The following is a 24,363-nucleotide window of genomic DNA, read 5'->3' as shown; positions in this document are numbered from 1 at the left end:
CTGGCTGCAGACAGAGGGGGAAAGTGCTCTGTGTGCAACAACATCCATATGTTCAGGTGATTGGTTCTTTGGCTTTTGAGTCACTGTTGAAGATACTTCAGGCGGGAGGGGGTAAATCTAACGTCTGAATCTGTCTGGAGCCCACAAGCTTTGCTTTGACACCACGGCTGCTCGGCCCGACGTCGTGAATCCAGCTACCGACAAGAATTTTGGCCCAAATCATAACTGCAGTTGTTAATGTTCTTATAATAACATTGCCAAAAACACCTGCTATACAATATACTAAGAAAATAAATAAATACATTAATTAATTTAATTATTTAATTAATAAATAAAACAACTGGAGTCTTTGTAGAGGATGCTGTTAATCTCAAACCTGAAGTTATTTATGTACAGTTGTGTGTGTGTGTGTGTGTGTGTGTGTGTGTGTGTGTGTGTGTGTGTGTGTGTGTGTGTGTGTGTGTGTGTGTGTGTGTGTGTGTGTGTGTGTGTGTGTGTGTGTGTGTGTGTGTGTGTGTGTGTGTGGTTTACTCTGAGGTCCACACGGCCCTTTAGAGCCCCCACATGCAGCCTCATCGTCTTCTGCAGCACCTAAACATTGAATATTGAAGCTTTAACCAGCTTTCCACTGGGTTTGGTTTTTAACCAGGTTTCCTCCTGCACTGGATAAATCCTTTTTTTTTTTTTTTTCCGCGATATATTTGTAGCTTTGGTAGCCATGCGAGCCCTGCAGAGAGGACTCTTCATGCCAGGGCGCCAGCAAGCAGCACGCTTTGTGTGGATAATCATGCCGGGTGAGAGAGTGGTGTGGTTTCTGCCTGAACGCCTGTGCACTGGCACTAGAGGATGGAAGAGGTGCTCTGCCACTCCAGAGATCAGGTTGGAGGGTCGGGGGTGTTTGAGGAGTGGCTGTTGGTCGTTACATGGGTGAGGTGAAGTCGAAAAGGCTGCATTTATAATGTCACTATGATGGAATTTGTTAAAATGTCCACTATGTCTTTTTCAAGTAAAACTAATGCCAAAAGATCAGCAGCAATAAGTGCAGTCCAGCTGTCAGGTAGCCAACTACGGAAGCCTCGGAGGAGTCAGTCTCTGATTGCCATCCCTCCTTGGGTTAAATGGCGGAGGCGTTGGGGTCGTATCGCCGCTTCTTCACATTTCTTACGAGGAGATAAGAAAACAAGAGTCAGTGTCTTTTCAAACAATGTGCGAAACACAAATAATGCAACCTGGACTAGCAACCGCACTCATCTCTTCAGTTTACAGGGAGAATACAACCTAAATGGTTCTCCTTTCCATTGAATGGTGCCAAATGGAAATGAAAATCTCTTTTAGGACTGTGGGGATGAAAAGCTGAAGAAATCAAAGTGAGGAAAGGCTGGTCCATCTTGGTTGCATCAGCTTTGACTGCAAAGGCACCACGTTATTTAAAGCCATGAACCTTTAGGTTTCCCTTCACAGTGATGCACAAAACATGTAGAGAGGTCATTTTCATTTAGGAGCCAACCATTTGTGCATGCTTGCTCTGGATTGATGTGAAACTTGCTGCGGCTTTCCCAGCGATCCACTTTGATTAAGTTAATGCCGTAACTCCAAAGGTTCATGAATAGAAATATCTGTTCTTGCCTTGCTGCAGACAAGTGCTGATTGGCTTGTGCGTGCAGTTTACGAGGTGAAGTGTAGGAGACATGTTTCATTACCAGTTTTGATGGGAAAGACATTAGTTCCACTCAAAACATAACTGTCTGTAGGGAAACGGCTAACAAAAAATATATTCTATAGAGGAGGGAAAGAGAGGACAACCACTTATACAACATCCACAGCAGCAGCAGCAGCAGCAGCGGCAGCAACAATAACTACTACCAACCACAACAGTGGGACAACAACAAGTATGACAACAGGAGTGATGCATAACCTCCCCGTACTGTGGCTTGTTGTGGGGCGTCTATCACTCTCTCATGCACCTCTTCCAATAGTGCGCCAGTTGAAGGTGGCACTATTGCTGTGCGTGGTTCATGCAGTGCAATGCGCCGTGTCTGTACCAGGTCTGTGAAGCAGGCAGCAATGGCAGCTGGTGTGGGCGGGTCCGAGAGTCCTGCTCTGCTCTAGGGCGGAGCCTGGCCATCCAGGCGGGTGTGGCCAGCCATGGCACAAAGGCTGCAGGCAACAAAAAGGTCCTGGCTTCTCTCTGTCTCTCTCTTTCTCTCTCTCTCTCTCTCTGTCGCTCTCACCACTCTCCATTTAAAAGTCTCAGCCTCAAACAGCAACGGATTGAGAAAAAGATCATGGAGGGGATGAGAGCACGACAAACCCTGGACTCAATTACTCTTGGTTGGACTCAGCCTTTGTGCAATGAACTGAACTTCTCCAAATCAACACGTCGGCATGCAGAAACCTTTTGCTCGTTAGTCAATGTTTGCTTGCTTTTTTTGTTTTATTCAATCATTTTCTTTTGTTTTAGTGGTGAAAACCATGATGCTTTGCTATTTGGCATGCTTTGGTGGCTGCAAGATTAAATATCTCATTTAGTCCTTAGATCGGTTTAAAGTAAGATGTGTAACACCCCTGTTGCTCAAGACAGCAGGCTAATCAGTGGTAGATCTACCATTAACCATGTACACAAAAGTACATTTTCTACACAGAGATGTCATATCTTTGAATTTCAGAGGGGAAAAGGATTTTGTAGGTTTACAAGCTTAAGCAAATATATATATATTTTTTAAACCTATTTAGCTGTAATTCTTCACCCTCTGTACTGAGACTCTCTGTTACTCTCTTCACTGAACATGCATGTCAAGCTCTGCCGATCCAATCAGTTTGAGTTTCTGCTACAAATGCACAGACACCCCCAGGGTCTCCCAACACAGATAAACATCTACACATGTATTATTATACATTTACTCTCGGGTGTCACCCACCTCTATGAGACAACCCGGAAATCATTTAGTTGTTAATCATATGTTTATTTTTGATATGTATGATGGTTTTATGCTCGTTTTGTGTCCATCCTGGGGTCCATATTCTGTAGCAGGAGCTCAAACCCTGGTGTCTAGAAGCAGCAGGGATGCTAAGAGTTTCAGCAGGAGAGGCATGCGGCGTGTTGCTTACTTAAAGCCCCATCCAGTCCCCCCCAGCACTATGGCAGCCACAAGGATGGCTCCGGCGATGGAGCCTATTATTAGATTGGTGGCACTAGGACCTGTAAAGGGTTATGGGGAAAAACACATGAGTTTCTATACTCACTTACTGTACCAATAACATGTAACTATACAACGATGATTTCACATGGAACAGAAAACATACCATAAGTACACTATTACAGTAAAATGGTCTGAGAATGTATCTTGCATGCTTTTCAGCCCCCTTTAGTGTGAAACTTGATTTGAAGGTAATCAAGCAAATGCCCTGGAGAAATTTACATTTATCTCTTTATCATTCGAGGTGATAAATATCAGTGGTTTGTCTGCTAGGGTTGTGCAGAAGACTAGACTCTGGGCATCCATCAAAGGCGATATGTATATGTGACCTGCAGTGCAAAGAGTACAGAATGTTTTTAGGGGTCCCGGTCACCACACAGCCTACCACTGACTGACAAGCCGGGTCGCTAACCGGACACTTCTCAGTACTGATTTCATTTAAATGCCCCACATGCCCCAGAAAGGAGAGGATCACAGGAGCAACCACATAACGACTAAGAATAAGAGAAGGAATAGGAAAAAGAGGAGGAAGAGGTAGGATGAAGAAAGTGGTCTGTCATAATGGGGAACAACGGGGAGGAGGAGGAGGAGGAGAAGGAGGAGAAGGAGGAGGGGAAATCCATCAATCAATCACACGACACTGAAAACATCCAATCACATGACAATTATATGGTCATCACCAAGACACAAGAAAACACAAAGCCACCGGGACGCACACACGGGCTCAGGCCGGCTCACGAGACCACCCGCACACTGAGGCACCACTATGAAAGAAAGAGCTGTGAAAGGGTTAAAGATGCTTACTCTATTCCCCACCCTGTGCCTCCAAAAATCACCCCCAGGGCCAGAATGGTCCCTGCTACTGCCCCTATCAGCCTGTTAGTGGCCACGCTCACTGTGTAGAGGGAAAAGGAGCATTATTACCACCCTGTCAAAAACAAATAGCAGACTTCTGCTTCAGAGTCATGGATGAAGAGACACGGTTTCCCTCTATGACGCTGCCCCGCCCCTTTAAGCCCCACCCCATCCACCTGTGGTCAAAGCATCAGTAGCACAGCACAAATGCATCACTGCTTTTCTATTCTCCTTCCACCTGCATTTTTACCTGTGAGATTCACATCTAGCAGCGCGAGTGAGCTTCACATTGTAATATTGCAGAACAGCATCTACAGTATGAACATGGTCATGAACGTCGACTAAATTCAATGGGTGGATAATAAACACGTGTGTTATTCATTCTTTGAGAGGACAGAGGTGAATACTGTAGAAACCGACCCTTGGGTTCTTCATCCTGAGTGGCCTCAGGCTCTTTAGGCGGGTCAGGCATGCTACAGTCGGTCCCTGCCCAGGTGGTGTCACAGGTGCACGTGGCTTCATTGTTGCACACCTATATGAGTCAGACGGAGATGTGATGATGAGGGGGAAGCAAATAAAGTTTCTAGCACATTAGATATATTTTTACTATGTATGAACACTGGGACTGTTCCGAGCAGCCACCTTTACACTATTTATAGAGAATGTAAAGATAATAAAGGACTATCTATAAAAGGCATTTGTAAATGATGCACAGAAGAAAATTGAGGTAAACCAATTCATTTACAATAATAAGTGTTTTGACACCATTGCAAACAAACGTTGCGAGCACAAACGTGTGAAACAGCTACATTACATTTAGCTTGTTTTTTCAATCATCTGACTCATTTCATTGGATTTCATTTAGTTAAAAGTTTATTTTTTGGGTAAAGATTAGCAAATCATGTGTTTCTGTAACATATTAGCTGAGCTGTAAGCATGAATGACTCATTAAATACACCTGAAGTGAGATCAGTCTGAGGAAGATGCTCTATAATCTGGTATATAGTGGTTATTAAACATTTTCTCAACCAATGACAACAAGAAAAAACATAATAGAAAAAAAACAGCTGAGATAAACTACCAACATGCAGACACTGGCAGACAACTTTTATAAAGATAATGCAGTATTCATTATTTCTAAAGAGTTCTAATGTTGATGGTCATCACGGGTAACTATGTTTCACCTGAATGGACGGGGTTAGTTCAGGAAAAAAAGGTGGTGCACATCCACTAAACTGAAATTTAGTGAAATGGTAACCATTAAAACAACAGCTGATGCTAAGGTGGCTCTGAAGCAGGACAGTGAGACACGGCAGCTCTACAACTGTTTTCATGTACAACAAAAGTAATGAACTCACTAAAATCAGTCATAGTAATGGCCTTACTAATTTTATAACAAGTAATCACTGTTTGTTAGGGCAAAAGCAGTAACTGCAATCCTTCCTGCTTTTCTATTATTAATTGTATATTATTACTATCGTTAAGTTTTAGTGTATGAAAATCATTCCTCTTTATACAGGTCAGCCATAAAATTATTACCACTGACCGGTTGCCTCTTTATCATTGCTAATGTTAATGGTTAGGATATATTAAGCAGCAAATTAACTTTTCTTCCCTCTTTGTCTTGAGCAAGCCAATTTGTTATGGTTAGACAAACAGAAGGGCTGCAACGAAATGATCATAACTACAGGGTGTATGTTGATGCCAGAATAATCAATTCATCAACCGGAGCAATCCGTTCTGAATGAAAGCCCGTGGAGTGATGTCACACAACGCGAGGCAAAGCGTTAGCAGTAGGTCATTGTGAAGTGGGGACTCACCCCATGGGCAGAGCACACCTGTCCATTAGGTCCAATGGGGCAGGTGCTCATATTAAGCGACTGGATGGGCAGACACTTCCGGTCAAGGCACATCATTGACGGCCCACAGGGGGTCCCATCATCCACGTAGCCTAAATCTGTGTCATCGTCCAAAAGGACATGGGCACCGCTGAGGGAAACAAATTGGCGGAGAAGTGAGGAGAGAGGAAGATTTGTCAGGGAAGCCACAACTGGAGATCAGTCGCCAGAAAAAACGGTTTTAATGAATTAAACTTGTTTACGTGCACTGTATCACGTTGCCTTGGTGATTGAAGGAGGTGGGCGTAACGTCTCCCCTCATGGTTCCGATGCGTGGGGCACGCCCAATGTTGGTGCACAAGAGGTAACCACAGAACACGTCACTGTAAAAGTTGAGAGAAAAAAAAAAAATGTGTACAGTTGAAATTATCTCACCTCAGGTACATTTTGACTCGTCAGAGGTGGTTACAACTGTCAGCTCACTGTAAGAACGGCAGGGTTGGATTCCAGGCTCAGGTCTTTCTGCATAAGAGTTTGCATTTTCTCCTTTTGACTAAATAAGGTTTCTCCAGGGTCTAAATACGTGTTTCTTGTGTTAATCCTTGTCAGTGATTGCGCAACACAAACTGTAATTAAACAAGAAGCCAAAATAAACCGTGTAAGATTTGTCTGACTCTGTACCAACTTCTCTCTGTGTCACGCAATCGTGCAACAATTACGTCACGAGACGAAAGAATCGGCAGTGACTATCAGCTGACCAAAGGGCATGATGGGAAATGTCAAAAGCAGCTGATAAACATTAAACATTTGCTCAGGACATTTATGATTTTATGGGTGGTATTATCTCATTATGAAATATAGAGAAGCCAATGAGAGAGTGTGCATACACATGGCAATCCTGGAGAAAGAAGGAGAAGCAATTGAAAGTCTGTGTGAGCGTGTGTGTGTGTGTGTGTGTGTGTGTGTGTGTGTGTGTGTCTGTGGCTGTTGAGAATATGTCATTGGAAGACAATGACGGTAGGCTGATATTATTCTATTCTATTCTATTCTATTCTATTCTATGAGACAGGCTCTCTGTTAGACACCTGCAGGTCATAACAGAATCCAAGCTGAAAATGTCCCACATCAGGAGAAAAGGGGATTAATCTTATTAGTTTGCGCAAATCTGTCTGAAGAGCCACAGGTGAGAAAAGACCTGACAGAGCTGGACAAAGAAAGTTTAAACCACTTTCCGATGTCTCCATTTCACACAGCTGGCTGAACTCTAATTGAAGTGAGGGGGAATGTTGAATTATCTGCTTACAGCAATTGTCAAGTAATGTGTGAGGTGTGTAGAATGTGTAGTTTATGATATCAGCACGGAGGAAAAGCCGTTGTTAATTTAATTTTCGATAACATCTTCAGCTGAGACTCACTGTTTACTACACTGGAGGAATTTCTCTCCGTCCTTCCCACAGTTGCCCTTCTCTGTGCCCTCCGTGTTCAGCTTCTCGTAGCAGAACTTCTCCGATCCTCCGGCCTCTGAAACACAGAATGAAGGGATGAACTGTAAAGATGTTCAGCACAAAACTCTCTTCACACGGTTTCTAATATACAGACACTCAGGGTGCGATACGCTAAAGGTGGATGGCTTTTATATCTCCCCTCTGGTCTGTCTGTCCTAATCTCTGCTGAACTATTTCTGTCTATAAATAAACACATTATGAATAAATCAGGACTGCCAATTGTCATACATTGAAAGCGAAACTCTAAACTCACCATGTCATGATGCACATGTGTAACAACCACTAACATTGTAATGGTCAATAACATCATATTTCTGGCCATTCTGAATGGAATAAAGCCAATAATGGAATAAAATAGTAAAATATTTTTTTACAAACATAACTGCCACAATGAACGACTATGATGACTCTCCCCTCCACTAACCCAGCAAACTGCACAAAACCTTCACAAAAAGTTTTTATTTCCAGGGAATGCAGTCTTATTTATGTATTATCACATTACTGGCTGTAGTCATGGCATTTCAAATCTATTATTTCAAATGCTTCTTCAGTAGTAACCTATTACATTATTGCCAGAATGTTATTATGATGAAGGATCAAACATATTGTTACACTATTGGCAAATTATTAACTTAGACTTCAATCCATTGAAAAGGTCAAAATGACTGATTTCTCAAGAGGTATGGCTACAACTATTGTGTACTGTGAGTGTGGAACAGGTTTTGCAGACATCTTTCATATATATTGGTATTGCCCAATTTAAAAAGAAAAAATGGAAGGAGGTAGAAGAATTCATATCAGAAACCGTGTTTAACACTGGATTTTTATTTTGTTTCAATGATTCAATTGTAAATACAATGGCCCCCGGCTGTTTTGTGTTCATGTATAATGCTGGGACAAATACAAATAATCAAGTTTGAAAGAAAAGAATAAGCTTATTACATTATTGGTAGATATTATGTTATTGGCCATTATTGCATTACTGTTGTTACACACCTGCTCTAAGCAGTCATTTTGGTTGAATCTCCAGAATTTTCACATTAACGTATGTAATGTAACCTATGAAATATACATGCAAACATCCCCATTCTAGCTGCTTTACAAATAAACCACACCACTCAAACACTCCACTACTGATGTGAATGAAATGACTTTTAATCTTACTTGACCCCCAGATGTATTTACACTGGTTCTCTCTAGTTTTGCACTCTCCATTGTAGCAGCGGCCCTTCAAACCAAACAGAAAGACACACACACCGTGACTGAATGAAACCCTGCTTGACTGCTTCTGGTCTGAAGCAAATTCGGTTAATGTTTCCTACCTGGGTGACCTGGCAGAGGTAACCATCTTGCTTGTGAAGGTTGGGAGGGCACTGCAAAGTCACAACAGGACACGTCTTCCAAACCGCCCAATTTATCTCAATCATGCAAAGAACTGAACCATTTCAAACTCAAACAAAAGATCAGTGCGACATAAAGAAACACCTGTCCAGAGTCCCCGGAGCAGGTTTCTGAGATGTCGCAGTCGTTCACGGCGTAGCGACAACTGTAACCTCGAGGATAAAACTGGTGAGAAAATTAGATATGACAAGTTATGTACACATTTTCTAAAATAAGACGGCTGCGGAGTGTCATCCGAACACCACACTCATACCAGACATGTGTTATTGCAGCATGGACCGTCGCTGCAGTGCGCCCCGTTGGCCAGGGAGCACTTCTTGCAGCACTCTTTGTAGCAGTCCTGAAGAGAGAGAGAGAGAAAAAAAAAAAGGAGGGGGAAGGCTTCACCCAGCTGAATAAACGTCTGACAGCAAACAGACGTGACACGGCGGAGCAAAAAGAAACTTACCGCTCTGGCTCCGCAGTCGCACTCCTCTCCCACCTCGACGAATCCATTCCCACAGTTTGCCACCTCGAACAGCTGCCGGGACGAGACGAGAGGACGTGAGACGGGCTTGTGTGATTTGTGACAGCTGTGAGAGGAGCGGAGCTGTGTGCATCTCACCTTGGTCGGCCTGTTGAACAGACACGAGCCGCCGCCTTTCAACAGGAACTCCTTGTAATCTGTGATGCTGCATTTGGAGAATTTCTGCGGGTTTTGGACCCTGGGAACGGGAAGAATAGGAGACGTTACGTCAGGGTCAAATGTCCTGTGAGTGAAAATGCTGGTGTGCTGCGAACTGCTGTCCTGAAAAGAACTTTAGTCATTGTACTTTTTATGATAAAACCAGTGTCTCTTTGATTGTTCACATTGATTATTCACTTTTATTAGGAAATTTACACTAAATGCTCAGTAAGACTTTTAAGACTTTGCGGATGCTTTGTGAGACTCCTGTGAGAAATCCTAAATAATGCCATCACAATGATCAGGTTACATCAAGTATCCCACAAAAAATAAGATATGTTATCCCTCAAAATTACATCAGGCATGTTTTAATATTCACTACTGGTTAAAATGAATAGAATAGAATAGAATAGAATAGAATAGCAAGGTTAGAAAGCTATATTGGGTATTTCTGCTTTATTATTTCGTAAGTATCTTTCACTCTTTGGCTTTTTATCCTCTCATAATCTTTGCGATCAGTTAGAAATCTGCCCTAAGTAATTATAACCTCTATCATTGAAGAAAGTTACTTTTAACATTTTAACATCATTTCTGTGTATCAGGAGTAAATGTAGTCACTTGTTTGCATATTGTCTGTGTGGTGGACATTACCCATTGTCCTCCATGATGCATCCAGCCCAAAGGTTAGCACATCCACATTCCTCTGCAGAGGACAGAGGAAAGTGGAGAAAAACACAGAAAAGAGGAGAAAAAAAGGAAGAGATGACACATGAGCATTTGAAATAAATCGAGATCTGAAGAAGTGTCTTCACAAATTGTGCTTCTAATTCCACTTTGTCATAATAGAGAAGCAGCGTTTAGCGGCAGATTTAGCACCTGATCCCCGAAGCTTTCTGCTGAATCAAGAATTTCCTCACTCTATTTTTCACTGACACACTCCCGCTCGGACAGATTTGGGACCATAAAAAGATTTTTGCTGATGGCTGGCATTTCTTTTGTTTGGAGCTTGCAGTTTCGGACCTGGCAGCTGTGTGACGAGTCTGCCTCATTAACCGCGGCAATCGCAAGTCTTGTGGCGTAAATTCTTCCCGAGTCGTACTCGGAGCGGTCTATTTTTAGACGTCTTTCTTTCAAGACAATGAGCGCGTCTGTGTGGCTGTTACTCAGATAAAAAGACAGTTTTGTGCTAAGAAAAACATTTGGTTTCATTGGGGCCTTCTGCAGTTAAATAGCCTTTGAGTATTGTGATAACCAGAGGAAAGAGTCAGAAAACACATTTGCAGTGTAAAACGCTGAGTGACGTATTCATGCCTATGAGTTTTCATTGTCGCCATTTTATTCTAACTAAATAATCAGAGGTGTCGAATCAAAAGAGGAATCGTGTTTGACCTTCACCAAGACGTTGTTGTGCATGAAAACAAGAACCGGCTAAAAAAATTAAAAGAATGTTATGAGTTCTGTTAATTGAAACAAGACAGCAGTTTGTGATTCGCTTCCTGCCGACATGTAAACAGAGCAGAGTAACGGAATATCTAGTAAAGAATGACGTCTAAAAAATGAAATGTACAATTCAAATAGTAACCTCTCAGCACGATCAGCTGAAATAACATCCTTCTTTTTTTTTTTACATCCATCCATCTATCGTTATCCTTCTTCTGAACATTTTACTATTTTCCTTAGTCTGCTCATCATGTTCTATGTAGTGTATATCTGCTAGATATCGACATCTCTATTTATCGACCAGGCAATCTGCCCTGGATATCTGAAAACCTCTGCGTAGAACATTCCAATAGCAGGAGGTGCACTTAAATGTGACCTGCAGAAGAGCGGGTTGTCATAAAGTACTGCATGTTGCTCAGAGCTTAGCGTTTTGTTCGTGTTTCATTAGACGCATTAAATATACGCCACTGCTGGACCAAACAGAGAATCCTTCACTGTAAAGAATCACCAGAGGTTCATCAATAAAACGTGAAGTTCAGAGTCTGCTATGATAACGGGAATCTTTTTGTGAGTGAACAAACTGTGTTTCATGTATACTTCTCTTGGATGCCGGGTCCCACTGGATGCCCAGGTTCTGCGCCAGGCTCTGGGATAGAGATCCCACCATGGTCCTCAAGCCGTACTGAGGGGGCGACAGAGACTACAGATTACACACACCCCCACACACACCCACACACACAAACGTATGACAGCTACTCTCACCTCATTGACCCCGACGCCACGGCTCATGGAGCACATGCCTCCGAAGTACGAAGTACTGCTCCTGCGGTAGTGGAAGGTCACATTTCTACAAAAATGATGGAAGACAATGAAGAAAACATGAAGAACACATTGTTCATAGCCAAAAAACTGCAGAGGACGAGGTTATTACTAATGTGAGCGCTTCTGCAGGTGCAGCACAGGTTAGACATCAGATTCACGATTAGTCGATTAGAAAGGACGTAAGGAATGTAGAGCTGCATTAAAAAGATGACACACTGAGCTCAAGGTCTATTTTCTAATGCAGCTGTATGTGAATGAATGTATTACTGGTGTCCTGGATAACTTTGTGGATTTTTAAGGGATAGGCAAAAATAAGCCTTGGCTTCAGCCTATACCCATTTCGGCTACAGAAATTGTAAAAAAAGAAAAACAAGAAGTCTGCGTGAACTTTTAAGCACTGTAAACCCAATGCACAAAATTCTATTTTTGAACTGTAAAAAAACTGAAAAAACAAAACATAACAGAAGTGGTACAAAAGAAGATAGAAAATAAAAAATAAAGGACAAAGTAGATGGAATGATAACATAACATCCAACAAACACAAAGTAAAATAAACTAAACATGATATCTATGAAGGAAAACAATGACTTGTTCATTTTACTCGTTTATCTTCAAGCAAAATGTTCTTCAATTAAGGCTTGAAGCAACATGCAGTATATCTACGTCTATCATTTGCAGTCATTCAGAGTTGGACACGATGCGATTTCTTTTTTTGCAGCTCGCAGGGCGTTTCATTAAAACTCTCGTCTTAAGAACAGCGGCAAATATGATGTTTCTAAGTATGGCTTGAATGAACTTATATGGAGCAGATAAAATGTTCTGTTGAGTGCAGGACTCACGAGAGAAGCTGCACAGAATCGGCGTGGTGTTTGATGCTCAGCTGCCGGTACTTGGCGAAATCTCGCAGCATCTCCAGGGGCCTCACGCTGATGGGGATGTGGTCGTTGTCTGTCCAGATCTCCACAGCAACCAGCACCACACGGGTGTGCAGTTGTTCTTTGAAGATCTACCATGAATTATTCGTCGCAGCCAATGGGAGCAATAAAGAGAGACAGAGATAGCGAGCGAAGGAGGCACAGGGGAGGAAAAAAAAAAAAAAAAGACAGCACAGGGAAAGGAAGCAAACACTGGGCGTGAATTTGAATCTGATCTGTCTGAGGGGAAGACAGATGAGGAGATGCAGCACACTGGGAGCAGGGAGGAATACGGGGAGTATTAATGCACAGGGTCAGATCACCAAACAAAGAGTGTGGATTCAATCGTTGCCTCAAGGCGTCACTGATGTAGAGCCACAGGTACACAGCCAGAACGTAATTAAATATGGTCACAGGCTTACAGTTGCTGATAACCCCTAAATACTAAAGTACGGCTGTGGCTGCAGGGAAATTGAATAGCTTTTTCAGAGTTTTGAATAGAAAGAAGTGTGAGTTGAACAAAGTCAAATTTCATCCTGCTTCTGGCGCTTGAGGGAACGACAGATAGTATGAATGAGTTATATTACTGACAAAGTGAAATTTAGCAGCAGATACAAAGTCAGAAAAACCCTCAACTTGACCTTACAAAAGCAGGTTTTACTTCATAACAGCCATTCGAAATGAGCTGTTTGTATACAATTTGAGAGACGGTTCACAAGAAGCACACATTTGATGTTTCTCAAAGGATAAACAAAACGCTTACTCACACCATCCACAAGATTCACTACTGACTTGGCAAAATTCTTTGTATGCTGCTTGCTCTTGTGTCGTTTATACTGCGGGGAGAGAGAAAGCAAACACAAAAAGAGAAGATGAATAGGCTGCAGTACTTTGATGATGCACAGTGAAATACATTAAGCATCACTGCTCCCTCTTGTGGTTAGAGTGCAGCATTGGTCTGAAACATTAATGAGTTTGTTTTTCTGCATAGGAGAATCAGAGACGAGTGTGCAACGTTGAGAGGTGTCTGGCGTGTCGTCGCTTTCAGTGGAAGCACGTACCAAACTGTGGTCACTGACGATCATGACTTCCAAATACTTCATCTCTTCAAACACGCTGCGAGGCATCTGCGGCGCAAAAAACAGCAAACATGTAATCTGCCGTCCCAGTATCAGCAGAGCGTCGACTGCTGGGAACGATTGCTGCATACATGTTGTACAATGAATGAAGGGTGGGTGAACCAAAGCTGATGCATTACTTAGGAGAGAAGTGAGATCAGAGACTTACTGCTCGCTTTTTCCTGCGCTTCAGCCAGGATAATTCATCCAGCTCTGAGAAGAGCTGCTCCTCCTCCACTGCAAACACACACACAATGACATTTGAGCATTTGCAACTGGGCAAGCTCATTCCACATGTTTAAGCTGGCAGTGATGTTGTCAGGTATGTGACACGCCATGTGAAATGTTACAGAAGTGCAGAGGTGTTAAACCTATCGACACTGTACAAGTGGGAGCAACAAAACCTCTCAGTCTTGAAGAAGGTAAAGTAAACCCCACTCTATTTGGCAGCAATAAATAATTAACTAACATCTAAGTACAGACATGAGCAACTGATGTACCGCTGGCCACATGCAGCCCCAGTCCCTATACTTAACTAGTCTGCGATATTGTATTCGAATATTAATATGTTACTGGTTTACCACATGGTGGTCATTTCAAGCACAAATGAACTGGACATTAACTGGAATTACTCCCAAACTACTATGTAAGTGAATTTATTTTAACGTTTGAAAAAATAATTAAAATAATTACTCAACTGCAAAACATTCAATTACATAAAAGATTACGAATATCTATTTTGCTTATATTAGCTTCAATATTTGTCATAAAGTCTAGTGGTAGAAGTGTGTGATCACCGCGTTGGCCTCTGGTAGTACGGGGGAAATCTTTGCAGCCCTCAAAGTGGCTCATCCTTGATCAAGGGTGTTTCTCTTTCGGAAATGTTAAGTTGTAAACTACATTTCACCACTTGCGGTTTGCTTTGTGCCAAACGTGCATCCTGAAGATGATGTGCGGGCCAGAAGGAGAGGTGTGGCGCTGGTCAGAGGCGGAGGACTGATGGTTAACATTACGTAAGATGACAGTAATAGAAATGTTACCCTCTTCCTCTGAATCATGGCTCCGTGGAAGGGAAGGTGTCCTTCTTAGTTTATGAGGCCTTGCAGCTGTATCCTGCAGGGTGAGGCAAACAAGTGTGAGCAGATTGATGAGGAGCTGAGAGAGACTGGCCAACTGGAAAGTGCTTACTCACACCATGGTTTGGTCAGATTAAACTTTTATTTTGTAAAAAACAAAAGTGTAAAACTACTTGTAAATAGTTATTAGAACATGCAACGTCATGCAAAAAGGACAATAAAACTATTGCTACGTTTCATACATCTAAAATTCTGTTTCTCTGTTTTAAATATCTTCATTTTTTTTGTGCATGCATATACAGATAGAGAAAATATGTAAGCGCAAACACGAGTGCTTAAAGTGATGCAGCTACAGTTGTGGAGTCAATATTTATTCCCATGTGTGCATAAGTCCTCATGCAAAGCTCTTTTTGATTTGAGTAGTTGTTAAGCAGTTCATATCAAAGAGTGTATTAAAATGTAAGAAATGAGTTTCAATCAGCGAAGAATCTACCCACCATGTTTTATTTAACTTAAATATTGAATTATTTATGTATATACTTATGTCACATTCATGCAGCTGGGGAATCAGTGAGTGTTACTGTGTGAAAAAGTCTCATGTTCAACGAGAGAGTATCGATGTGATGACGCTAAAACAACTAAGAGGCATTGTGACCTCTCCAGGATGATATTCACATAATGATAAACAATGTTATTATCACCCACATCAGTGGGAGCACAATAATATATACGCATATGACCTCCACACATTTTGAAAACACCCAAACACAACATAAACGGGTGTTTGTTGTGTATCCAGCATAAATTAGGTTTGGCAATGCTTTTTTTTCCCCCCGGGTAAACAAAAGTGGATATGGCGAGTTTCTTACAGATCTCATAAGTGGGCAATTTGATTTTCTATGGACTTACAAATAAAGTTGTGTTAATTGATGTCATTATTATGTCTTAAAAGTCTTGTGAAGCTTTCCTCTGTATGGTCTGCATGTGATAACACTTGGACAGTATTTCCTCACTTGAAAGTGACTCAAGTTACTCGAGACATTAATACTTTGATCATCTAAGACATATTTTGTCCTCTATTCTTATTACGTCGGGTAAGAATTAATGTTATTTGTCAAACTACGAATTTGGCCCTTTGAGTGATCAAAGTATTTGCTGTACTTTCCCTAAAATTTTTAACTTTCTCCAATCATCGTCCACACACTGAAATAGTGACATTTTCAATGTATTTTTACTTTTGTGATTCAGTATTAGGTAGGATTAATAAATCCACCATTATAAGTGTTGATATTCTTCTGTCCCTTCCTGATGCACCTGATCTTTATAGACACATTTTACTTGATGACATTATAATCATCTCACCTGTTTCAGCCTACAATAAGACGACAGACATTTAATATACTATCAAAAATTAAATGCAACAGATCTGCTTCAAAATACCAATTACTGTAAAGATCACGCAGTGATGATAGTTTTTTTTTCACCCACAGCAAATTAAATCATCTAAACAAATCCTAAATGTTTCTTGTACTGAAACATTAGCAAACATTTGTGATCAAATGCTGTAAACACTTTGGCCACATGTGCTTCATTATGTCTTCTTTAAAACCGGGACCATCCTTGGAGAGGTCAGGACATCTTTGACTGGAAATAGGAGTTTTGATAATTGTGTGTGTGAATCCGAGACGTCAGGGGACATTTGGGTGATAAATATTTGCGTTTTCAGCCTGAGTAATAACTTACAATTGAATGAGTCTGTAGTAAGGGCTCAATTAGATATACATGGACTCCATCGTCAAACATCCCGCTGCCAGGCGGAGGGAGAAGAAAAGGGAGAGAAGCCAGTCGATATTGAATCAATAGGAGCTGAGAAGCAGAGATGAGTTTATCCCGAGATATTCCGAACATGGCAAGGAATACACGCAGCCCTGCTGTTCACTTACTGCAGCCCGTTGCAGGTAGATAAGGCCGCATGGGAGTCCTCGTTCCCTCTCACCTGGCCGTGGTAGTAGCAGTGCTCTCCACCCTGCAGCAGAGGGGGGGGGGGGGGGGGGGGGGAGAACAGCTCTGATGCCGCATCACTGCAAAGCAGCCTTTCTGGTGGTGTGCTGCACAAATCCACTGGAACGTCTCACAGCTTCGATATGACACAGGCAAGGTATCAGTTCTCTAGTTAACGATTGTGGGCTTGAATTTCCACACAGTTCCAGATCTGTAACAGTGGAGCATTCCTGCAGGGGGTCTAACGCTTGTTAAGATGTGAAGTTAACACTTCGCAAGGTGGTTACAGATGCTGTTTGTGACTCGGCTGTCAGGCCCAGGGTGAGCAGAGGACACCTCCTCCCACCCCACTCCTTTTATTTATTTATTTTCCCATTTTCTTTCCCTTTCTCTTCGTCACTCGTGCTTCACCCATCCCACCCTGCGCTGCTACTGCAGAGTGCTTTCCCTCCCCGTGTCATGTGACCAGAGCTCCAGCAGGAGGCTGCAGGGGAGCAAAACCCTGCTGATTCAGCTACAGTACGCCCAGTCCAGCTCACCACTGCCTGAATCAGCAAGAGCAGCACCCGGCTCTCATTCCACTCTCTCCATTTCCTCTGTACCGCTGCTCTATAACATGACACAATCTCACATATTAACCTACTTATGCAAGTCTATCTGCCCGTCTATCTAGCTCTTTTACATGAACATTTTGTTCTATTTCTTATTTTGCACAGAAGGTTTACAGATGTAGCCGCAGCTTTTTTGTTTTCTAGTCACGTCTGTTAATTCACAGATTTATTATTTCCATCCTTTTTGTTGCATTTTTACAAACAATATACATGACTTTCAACAGAACAGGGAAAAAAAAAAAAAAAGCCTCCGACTTTACCTTTGACAGGACAGGTTTCCCCCCTTCATAGTGGATCTCAACATAATCTGAAGACAGCAAGTCACTGATGAAAACAGAGATGTGGTTAGTAGCAGTGGAAGGATGTGATGCGGCGACAATAAAAACACACAGCAGCCTGTTTGTCTTCGCCGTGACTGACTCACATATTGTGGTTTTGGGTTAGCGGTGAGCACAGCTTTGGTTTAAACAAGAGGACTCATCACCGCTGTGCCTGGGTTAGCCTGCACAAACACTCCCATGGCGTCGGAAAGGTGTAGTGGGGACGTTAAATGATGCAAGGCCTCAGGAAATATCATGATACATGGATTCAAGAGGACAGTTAGTTACCTCGGAAAGACGCAGCACAAACGAGACAAAAAGGTCACCAGCGTAAAACGCCATCGGGAGTTACAGCCTAAAATTAAAAAGTCTAAAAGCAATCTCCTGAAGCTGCAGTTTTTTTTTACATGTTCCTTCTCTGAAAATTCCAAAATTAGACCACTGATTGAGAAACAACACAAATGAAAGGAAGAGACACCAAGTAACCGAATCTGTAAGCTGCCAATGACTCCTAATGTGATAAACGATTGTTAGGCCGCGGCTTCACCTTGAACATAACGGTCCTCCCAGCAGTTCCCGCTGTCTGAGTCAGCGTCCCTCACCATAACATGCACTCAATCTGTTAGCTGACTTCAAGTGGCTGCAATTTCTGCCACAAAGGCACTTTTTTCCCCGAGTAACCTTGCAAATCAAAAACATTCGCCTCTTTGTGGACATGCAGTGATGTTGCAGGACAAAGGGAAAAAAAAAAAAAAAAAAAAACCAGGGGAGGGGAAAGTGATGGATTTATCTTGTGACACTAGCAGAGTGACATATTTGAGTGATGCTTAGTGACACGTGAGCAGGAAGTGGACAATTATGAGTGAAGAGTTGTGGCATCTCCCACAGATTTGTGAGTGAGGGACTATTTATAGCTTGACAGATGAGGACAGGCGAGAAGAGTGGGCCACGCCATGGTGTACTGGTGTTTGTAAGAGTGTGTGTGTGGGTGGTCAGCAGCACTGCAGCGTGCGGAGGGGTAAAGCGCTGGAACATGAAAATCCAGAGGTGTGTGTCTGTTTGTGTGTCTGCGAGAGCTTGTGATTGCCTGTGGAGACCACAGAAAGAGGGAGTCCTGCCCTGAAGTCTCCCCATCCATAGGAAAGTGCCACAATGCAGCATAAGCAGCAGCAGCAGCAGTAGCAACAGAGGAAAGCAGGAAAGAGGGGAAGCAGAGAGAGGGGACCAAAAAAAAAACTGCAGGAGGTTCTTATTCCTGGCACCCGACCAAATGCAGCTCTGAAACACCACACGACACCGTCACACGGTTCATGCAATGAAGCGGTCTACACCCAGTCTTAAAAGAGATGCCCGAAAGAAAGGTCAGTGCCACTGAAATATTCACAGAGACAAAGCAGAGAGAGGAAGAAGAAGAAGAAAAACAAAACCCTCACGAGGAACCACAGCCCTTTTTCAGAAAGAAACCGGCTCCGCTGACGTCAAACTCCTTTATCCAGACAAGATCTGAGCTCTCTCTATGCCTAAATCATCGAATTCAGAGGATCTCAAATCCCAGGTACAGTATGAGGTGAGCTGATAAAGTAGCACCCATTGGCAGGTAGCAGACCTATCTATATATAGATCAGTACTGTCGCAGCTAACACAATTCAAACTCCTCTCACACACACACACACACACACACACACACACACACACACACACACACACACACACACACACACACACACACACACACACACACACACACACACACACACACACACACACACACACACACACACGCACACACGCACACACACACACACACAGATAACCTACAAGCAAACAGCTGGGAATCAAGGTCACACTGTCACGCCTCCACACTGCTGTAAACACTCCATTGTTTTTGTGTTGATTCCTGAATGTCCAATAAACACGACGTGCCGTGTGAGACGGTCTTCTGTGAGGCTGCGTGAGCTGGAATTGACATGAGAAAGAAATGTAGTTTTGCGTAACACACGCTAAGTTCAATAGATGTGACACACGGATGTGTTCCAGCCTCCGCCTGCAAAGAACACAATGATGCCTGGTTTCATTTCGGCTGAACCCCGCAGAGCATTTTGAACCTAAAGAGAGAAAGAGTGACGATATCAACTCTACCTCTGGCCTTTCTGGTGTCATGTGTGAGCTTGACCAACACATTTCTGGATTTGCACAGTGAAACAAATACGACTTCCTCAAATGGCTGCTGTGATCTGAAGTCTTACTCTCCATGTTAGTAAAATCATGACAAAATGACAACAAAGAAAGCGGAAGAACCAAAGCGACACTCGCGTTGATATGATTCTCTGTGTTTTAAAAGCTTTGAAAACTAATTATAGAAGTAAATTCACAGACCCTAACATCTACATTTTATGTCATTTCTCTGCAATTATCAAACAAACAAATGAACTATCCACCAATACTGTAAGACCATTTAAAATGACATCGTCTTACTACTGAAACCAGTTAATCCCATTAGGCAATCTAAAATCCAATCGGCAGGTTGAAGCCCTTATACCAATGTACATTAAGCCCTCACATATGTAGACTGGCTACTTTAAGTTGGGAGCAAATCAATATCATTGAGTGTCCAGAGCGCTCCGGACAGGACCGTGTTTGCAGACCACAGAATAACTGTCTCTCTGCACATTTTTGATGCAACACTATTAAAGCTTCATTAAGGCTGAAGACTTGAGTCGTTCCAAAAGCATCCTATTAGAATATTCTCCCGGTCTGTAGCCTGGCAGCCGGACACGGATTGCTTTCAGCGCTTAAAAGTCGGCATGCTGACCTATTCAATTACACCATCACATCATCTTCAACTGAGGCTGCATTAATCACTAGTCTGACACACAATACATATCATTTACAAACAGCAGTCGGCTGCGAGTGGGAATCATCACTGTAGTCATTTCTGCCACATACCGCTTGTATGCGAGCCGCTTTGAAAATTAAAATTCCCGACCATAATCGCACAGTTTCCCCCCCTAAAATCTAAAACATGTTTTAATTCCAACGCCGTTCAACCTTTTCTACATCGTAAACCTCATCAAGTGGCTCTACTTGAAACTGAACGGCTCTGCTGTGAGAAATGAAACCTGCATCGCCGTTTTCCTTTTATGGTCTTATTAATATTCTGCATAGCACCACATAATATTTTGCATAATATCTGTGGAGTGAAGAGTGTCAGTGTGGATCTGCTGGGGCAGACATCTTTAGACAGGCTTTACATAACCTCTTCTAGAAGGCCAGAAGGAATTTTTTTAAAAAAGGAGCAACTATTTGTTCTTTTCTGTCAACATGACCTTGACAACTAACATGGTTTGTTATGATAGAAGCAGAATTTGACTTTTATTTTTCCGCCCAGTGTGTTTCTCATGAATCCAGTTGTTGTGGTACTATTACACCAACGTTGCACTCGCCTCCTCTGCAGTAAGAGACTCGGGTACGCTGCACAAAAATAATGTATAGGCCTCCTACAGCTTTCCGCTTGAACCAGATCATTTTGACGTGACTCATTCCAAACTACAAAGAGGAGCCCAGAAGCCAAAAAGCATGAAAAGTACATACTTCCCATAGCGATCACAATACCCCTGTATACAATAAATATACAGAAACTTCCTTTAATAATGACAAAAATCCATCTGTTTAACGACTGTCATTAGATGAGAGAACTTACTTGTTCAGTGCTAGATCCAGAACAAATCTGGAGCCAAACGCTTCCAACTGGAAACTGGCTTGGGCGAGATGGACTGCCTGTACAGGAGGAGAGGGGTGTCACTACAGACGACGGCAGCTTACAAAGAGTGCGATTAAAGCTGTGTATACAGAGGAAAGATTCCTCCAACATCCCTTTCAACACTCTAAACAAAGGGCAGGAGCACAATGGGTCTAGAGAGAGAAAGTTGTTTTGTTTTTTTTGGCACTGCTTGTCTGGCATCGTTCCAGTTCTTCAAGAAAAAAAAATAAAAAAATTAAACTGTGTCTGCCAAAGTGATGTGTATGTCTGTGAGGGCTCACTGGGAACATAAAAAAAAAAAAAAAGACTTCAAACTTTTCACATCATCCCTCCCGAGTGCAGGCTCACCTGGCCTTCGGTGGCTTGGTTCCTGGTTTGGGTGTTCAAGTCATGGTAGGTGCTCTCCGAATCCTCGTTCAGGTAGTAGATCAACCGCGAGGGGTAGGTGATCACATGCTCTTCGGCATGGCGTGTTGTGTTGTCTATAGCAGGTGCTGCAGTTGCCTGTTGCTTCAGCGGGGCTGGCACTGCGTCCCTCTCAACCTTGTCCTCTACTCCTTGAGAATCTGCGAAGGAATTTCCCCCACCCCGGAGCAGACAGATCTGTGAAAAACCTGACTGGTGCATACACACACATACACAGAGCCAGCTGACATCCTTTATTCATGACACACATATGATAATAATGCCGGGGCATTTTGACCACTGCATTACTGCGATTCTTCAATGGTGACACACTGTAGTACACTGACAACTCAGGATTCAGAATTGATGCATTCACTTATGAACAAACTAAAAAAAAAAAAAAAAAAAAATCCCAAAACTGCAGTGGATGAATGCGCTTAAATCCAAACAGCTGTGTGACTTCTGCGGATGAGCACACAGAGTCCCCGTGACAGTTCATTCAAATGCAGCAGTCATACATAATGAAGAGCTGTATTCCCATACAATCTAAACAACAACAACTACAACAACAAAAATAGGAAGAATAATGCTGAGATGCTGTGGTCTGCACCTCATGCACCATCACGCTGGAGACGCAGCATATCAGATGGGATCGTTCCCACCGGCTGTGAGGAGCAGAGGCATCATGTGTGTCCGCGCCGCACATCTTCAGAGGTTACCGGAGGCGCGCGCACAAAGTGAGAGGTGCGTGCGGCCAGGTCAGAGTGACTAGGAGCAGATTGCAAGACGTACCGGATGAAGCCGCTGATGGATGAAGCCAGGGCGAGAGGACGCTGACGAGCAAAGTGGCCAGAAATATCAAATGCATGATTCATATTTGAGAGCTGGAAAATATCTCGATATCAACACGTCAGGGCTGTTATTAGCTCGCGGCCCATCGCGGCGGGGGAGGTGCCGTGCAGGGGGGCTTTCTTCATGGATCCGGGAGGCACCGGGACTCTGCTGCTGGCTGCTGCAGTAGCGGCTGAGCAGGAGGAGGAGGACAGGAAGAGGAGGAGGAGGAGGAGAGGAGGAGGAGAGGAGGGGAGCTCAGGACGGGAGGGGGGAGCTGAAAGAAGGCGGTGGCCAGGCAGCAACTGGAAGTCAAGCAGCAGGCTCCGCCTCGGAGAGTCGTCCTCCTCCACACCGGGTTACACAACACACACACACACACACACACACACACACACACACACACACACACACACACACACACACACACACACCTCAGATAAATAAATTATTAAATACTAGAATAAAACTACTTGAAAAAAAAAACTAACATTAAAAATTTAAATCTCATACATAACCACATGCCAGTGGGTTTCAAAGTCTGGGATGGATCATTGTCCGGGGAGAGGAGGGGCAGCAGGGACAATCTGGAGATCAGGGGGAATTCCTTTTCCCTGCATTTATTGTTCCAATTTTCGTTCTTTCTTTAGATGGATATTAACTCCTGATGGTGCATAAAACCAAGTGTGAGCTGAGAGGGGAGTGCGCCTTTGCAGTCAATGCCCAGATGAGGTGGAACGACTTGCCACTGTCCATCAGACAGGCCCCTTCCCTGTCTGTTAGGCCTTCCATTAATTCTATACAATTTTTATTCATCTTTTTAATGTCTTTTATACTACCCATGTTTTTATCCATTTTAATTAGTTTTAACTGTGTTTGTTTTATCGTATTGTATGTATTTATCTATTCTATGTAAACGTGTGAATTGTGCACTTTGATCAACTGTGGTGTCTTTAAATGTGCTTTATAAATAACAGTGGGATTAGACTGGACTGGAATGGACTGAATTGGAAGATTTCATCTGGCCATCAGTCATGCCAGGGGTCTGGATCCACATGAGGCTCTTCATCCCCTCTTTAGTGGCTTTCTGAGGTTTTCACTAAATCATGCATAAATAAACATTTGATCTTATTTTGATTTTATTTATACACCAGAGTCATAATCAAAAGAACCTATATATCTGGGCTAAAACAAAATAGTTTCAAAAAAAGGCACAACTACAATGAGAACAATAGTTAAAACCACATGAAATGGTGGGGAAATATGCAAAAACAGCAGAAAGACACCATAAAAGACTACAATTCTTAAAAGAAAAGTTTAAAATGGCTTAAAAATGGCAAAATCAAGCAAAACTGCTTCATAAAAAATCCAAATGGTTAAAACAGCTCAAATGTCAAGTCAGCTAACCTGACTCACAGGCGGCAAAACAGGACTAGTAATCACTTTAATAGAAAAAGTGTATTTACTGACTGTCCTCGTTGTCATTTTTACACTTTTAAATGTCATCCTGCCAAGTTGGACCTTCCAGCTGGCTGGTTTCGGCCCCTTGGGTGTTATGTATGACACACCTAAGATAGAAAAGAAGTGCTTGTTGAAACAGCAGCA

General features: G+C 42.7%; 1 protein-coding gene across 2 annotated transcripts; it reads right to left on the bottom strand.

Moving 5' to 3' along the window:
- Positions 1-690: 690 nt before the first annotated feature.
- adam23b (ADAM metallopeptidase domain 23b) lies at positions 691-22,979 on the bottom strand. 2 transcript variants are annotated; one of them, XM_080478890.1, is made up of 26 exons: positions 22,720-22,979; positions 21,871-22,088; positions 21,463-21,539; positions 17,703-17,766; positions 16,774-16,856; positions 16,574-16,637; positions 14,795-14,867; positions 13,924-13,991; positions 13,698-13,763; positions 13,404-13,472; positions 12,562-12,728; positions 11,663-11,747; positions 11,498-11,582; positions 10,112-10,163; positions 9,401-9,500; positions 9,245-9,316; positions 9,050-9,136; positions 8,881-8,961; positions 8,718-8,768; positions 8,560-8,623; positions 7,306-7,411; positions 6,154-6,273; positions 5,873-6,041; positions 4,473-4,584; positions 4,002-4,092; positions 691-1,160 (listed from the first exon to the last, which is right to left on the bottom strand). In XM_080478890.1, the coding sequence occupies exons 1-26, from the start codon at positions 22,793-22,795 to the stop codon at positions 1,115-1,117; spliced, it is 2,346 nt and encodes a 781-aa protein (XP_080335016.1). In that variant the 5' UTR covers positions 22,796-22,979; the 3' UTR covers positions 691-1,114. The 2 variants fall into 2 exon arrangements, with proteins under 2 accessions (XP_080335016.1, XP_080335015.1); XM_080478889.1 differs by lacking the exon at positions 4,002-4,092 and adding an exon at positions 3,109-3,199.
- Positions 22,980-24,363: the final 1,384 nt, after the last annotated feature.

The sequence above is a fragment of the Lipophrys pholis genome (genome assembly GCF_963383615.2).
Source record: "Lipophrys pholis genome assembly, chromosome: 13".
Classification (NCBI taxonomy): Eukaryota; Metazoa; Chordata; class Actinopteri; order Blenniiformes; family Blenniidae; genus Lipophrys; species Lipophrys pholis.
Note: the sequence above shows the minus strand (reverse complement) of the source record. Positions and strands in the feature narration are given on the sequence as shown.

Bases quoted from the DNA above. Each gene is read 5' to 3' on its own strand.
- adam23b (XM_080478890.1), bottom strand. From the start codon at position 22,795: ATGCATTTGATATTTCTGGCCACTTTGCTCGTCAGCGTCCTCTCGCCC. The intron at 8,962-9,049 runs GTATGAGTGTGG...TTTTCTCACCAG, and splicing joins GCTGCAATAACACATGTCTG to TTTTATCCTCGAGGTTACAG. The intron at 8,769-8,880 runs GTGTTTCTTTAT...GTGACTTTGCAG, and splicing joins GCTCCGGGGACTCTGGACAG to TGCCCTCCCAACCTTCACAA.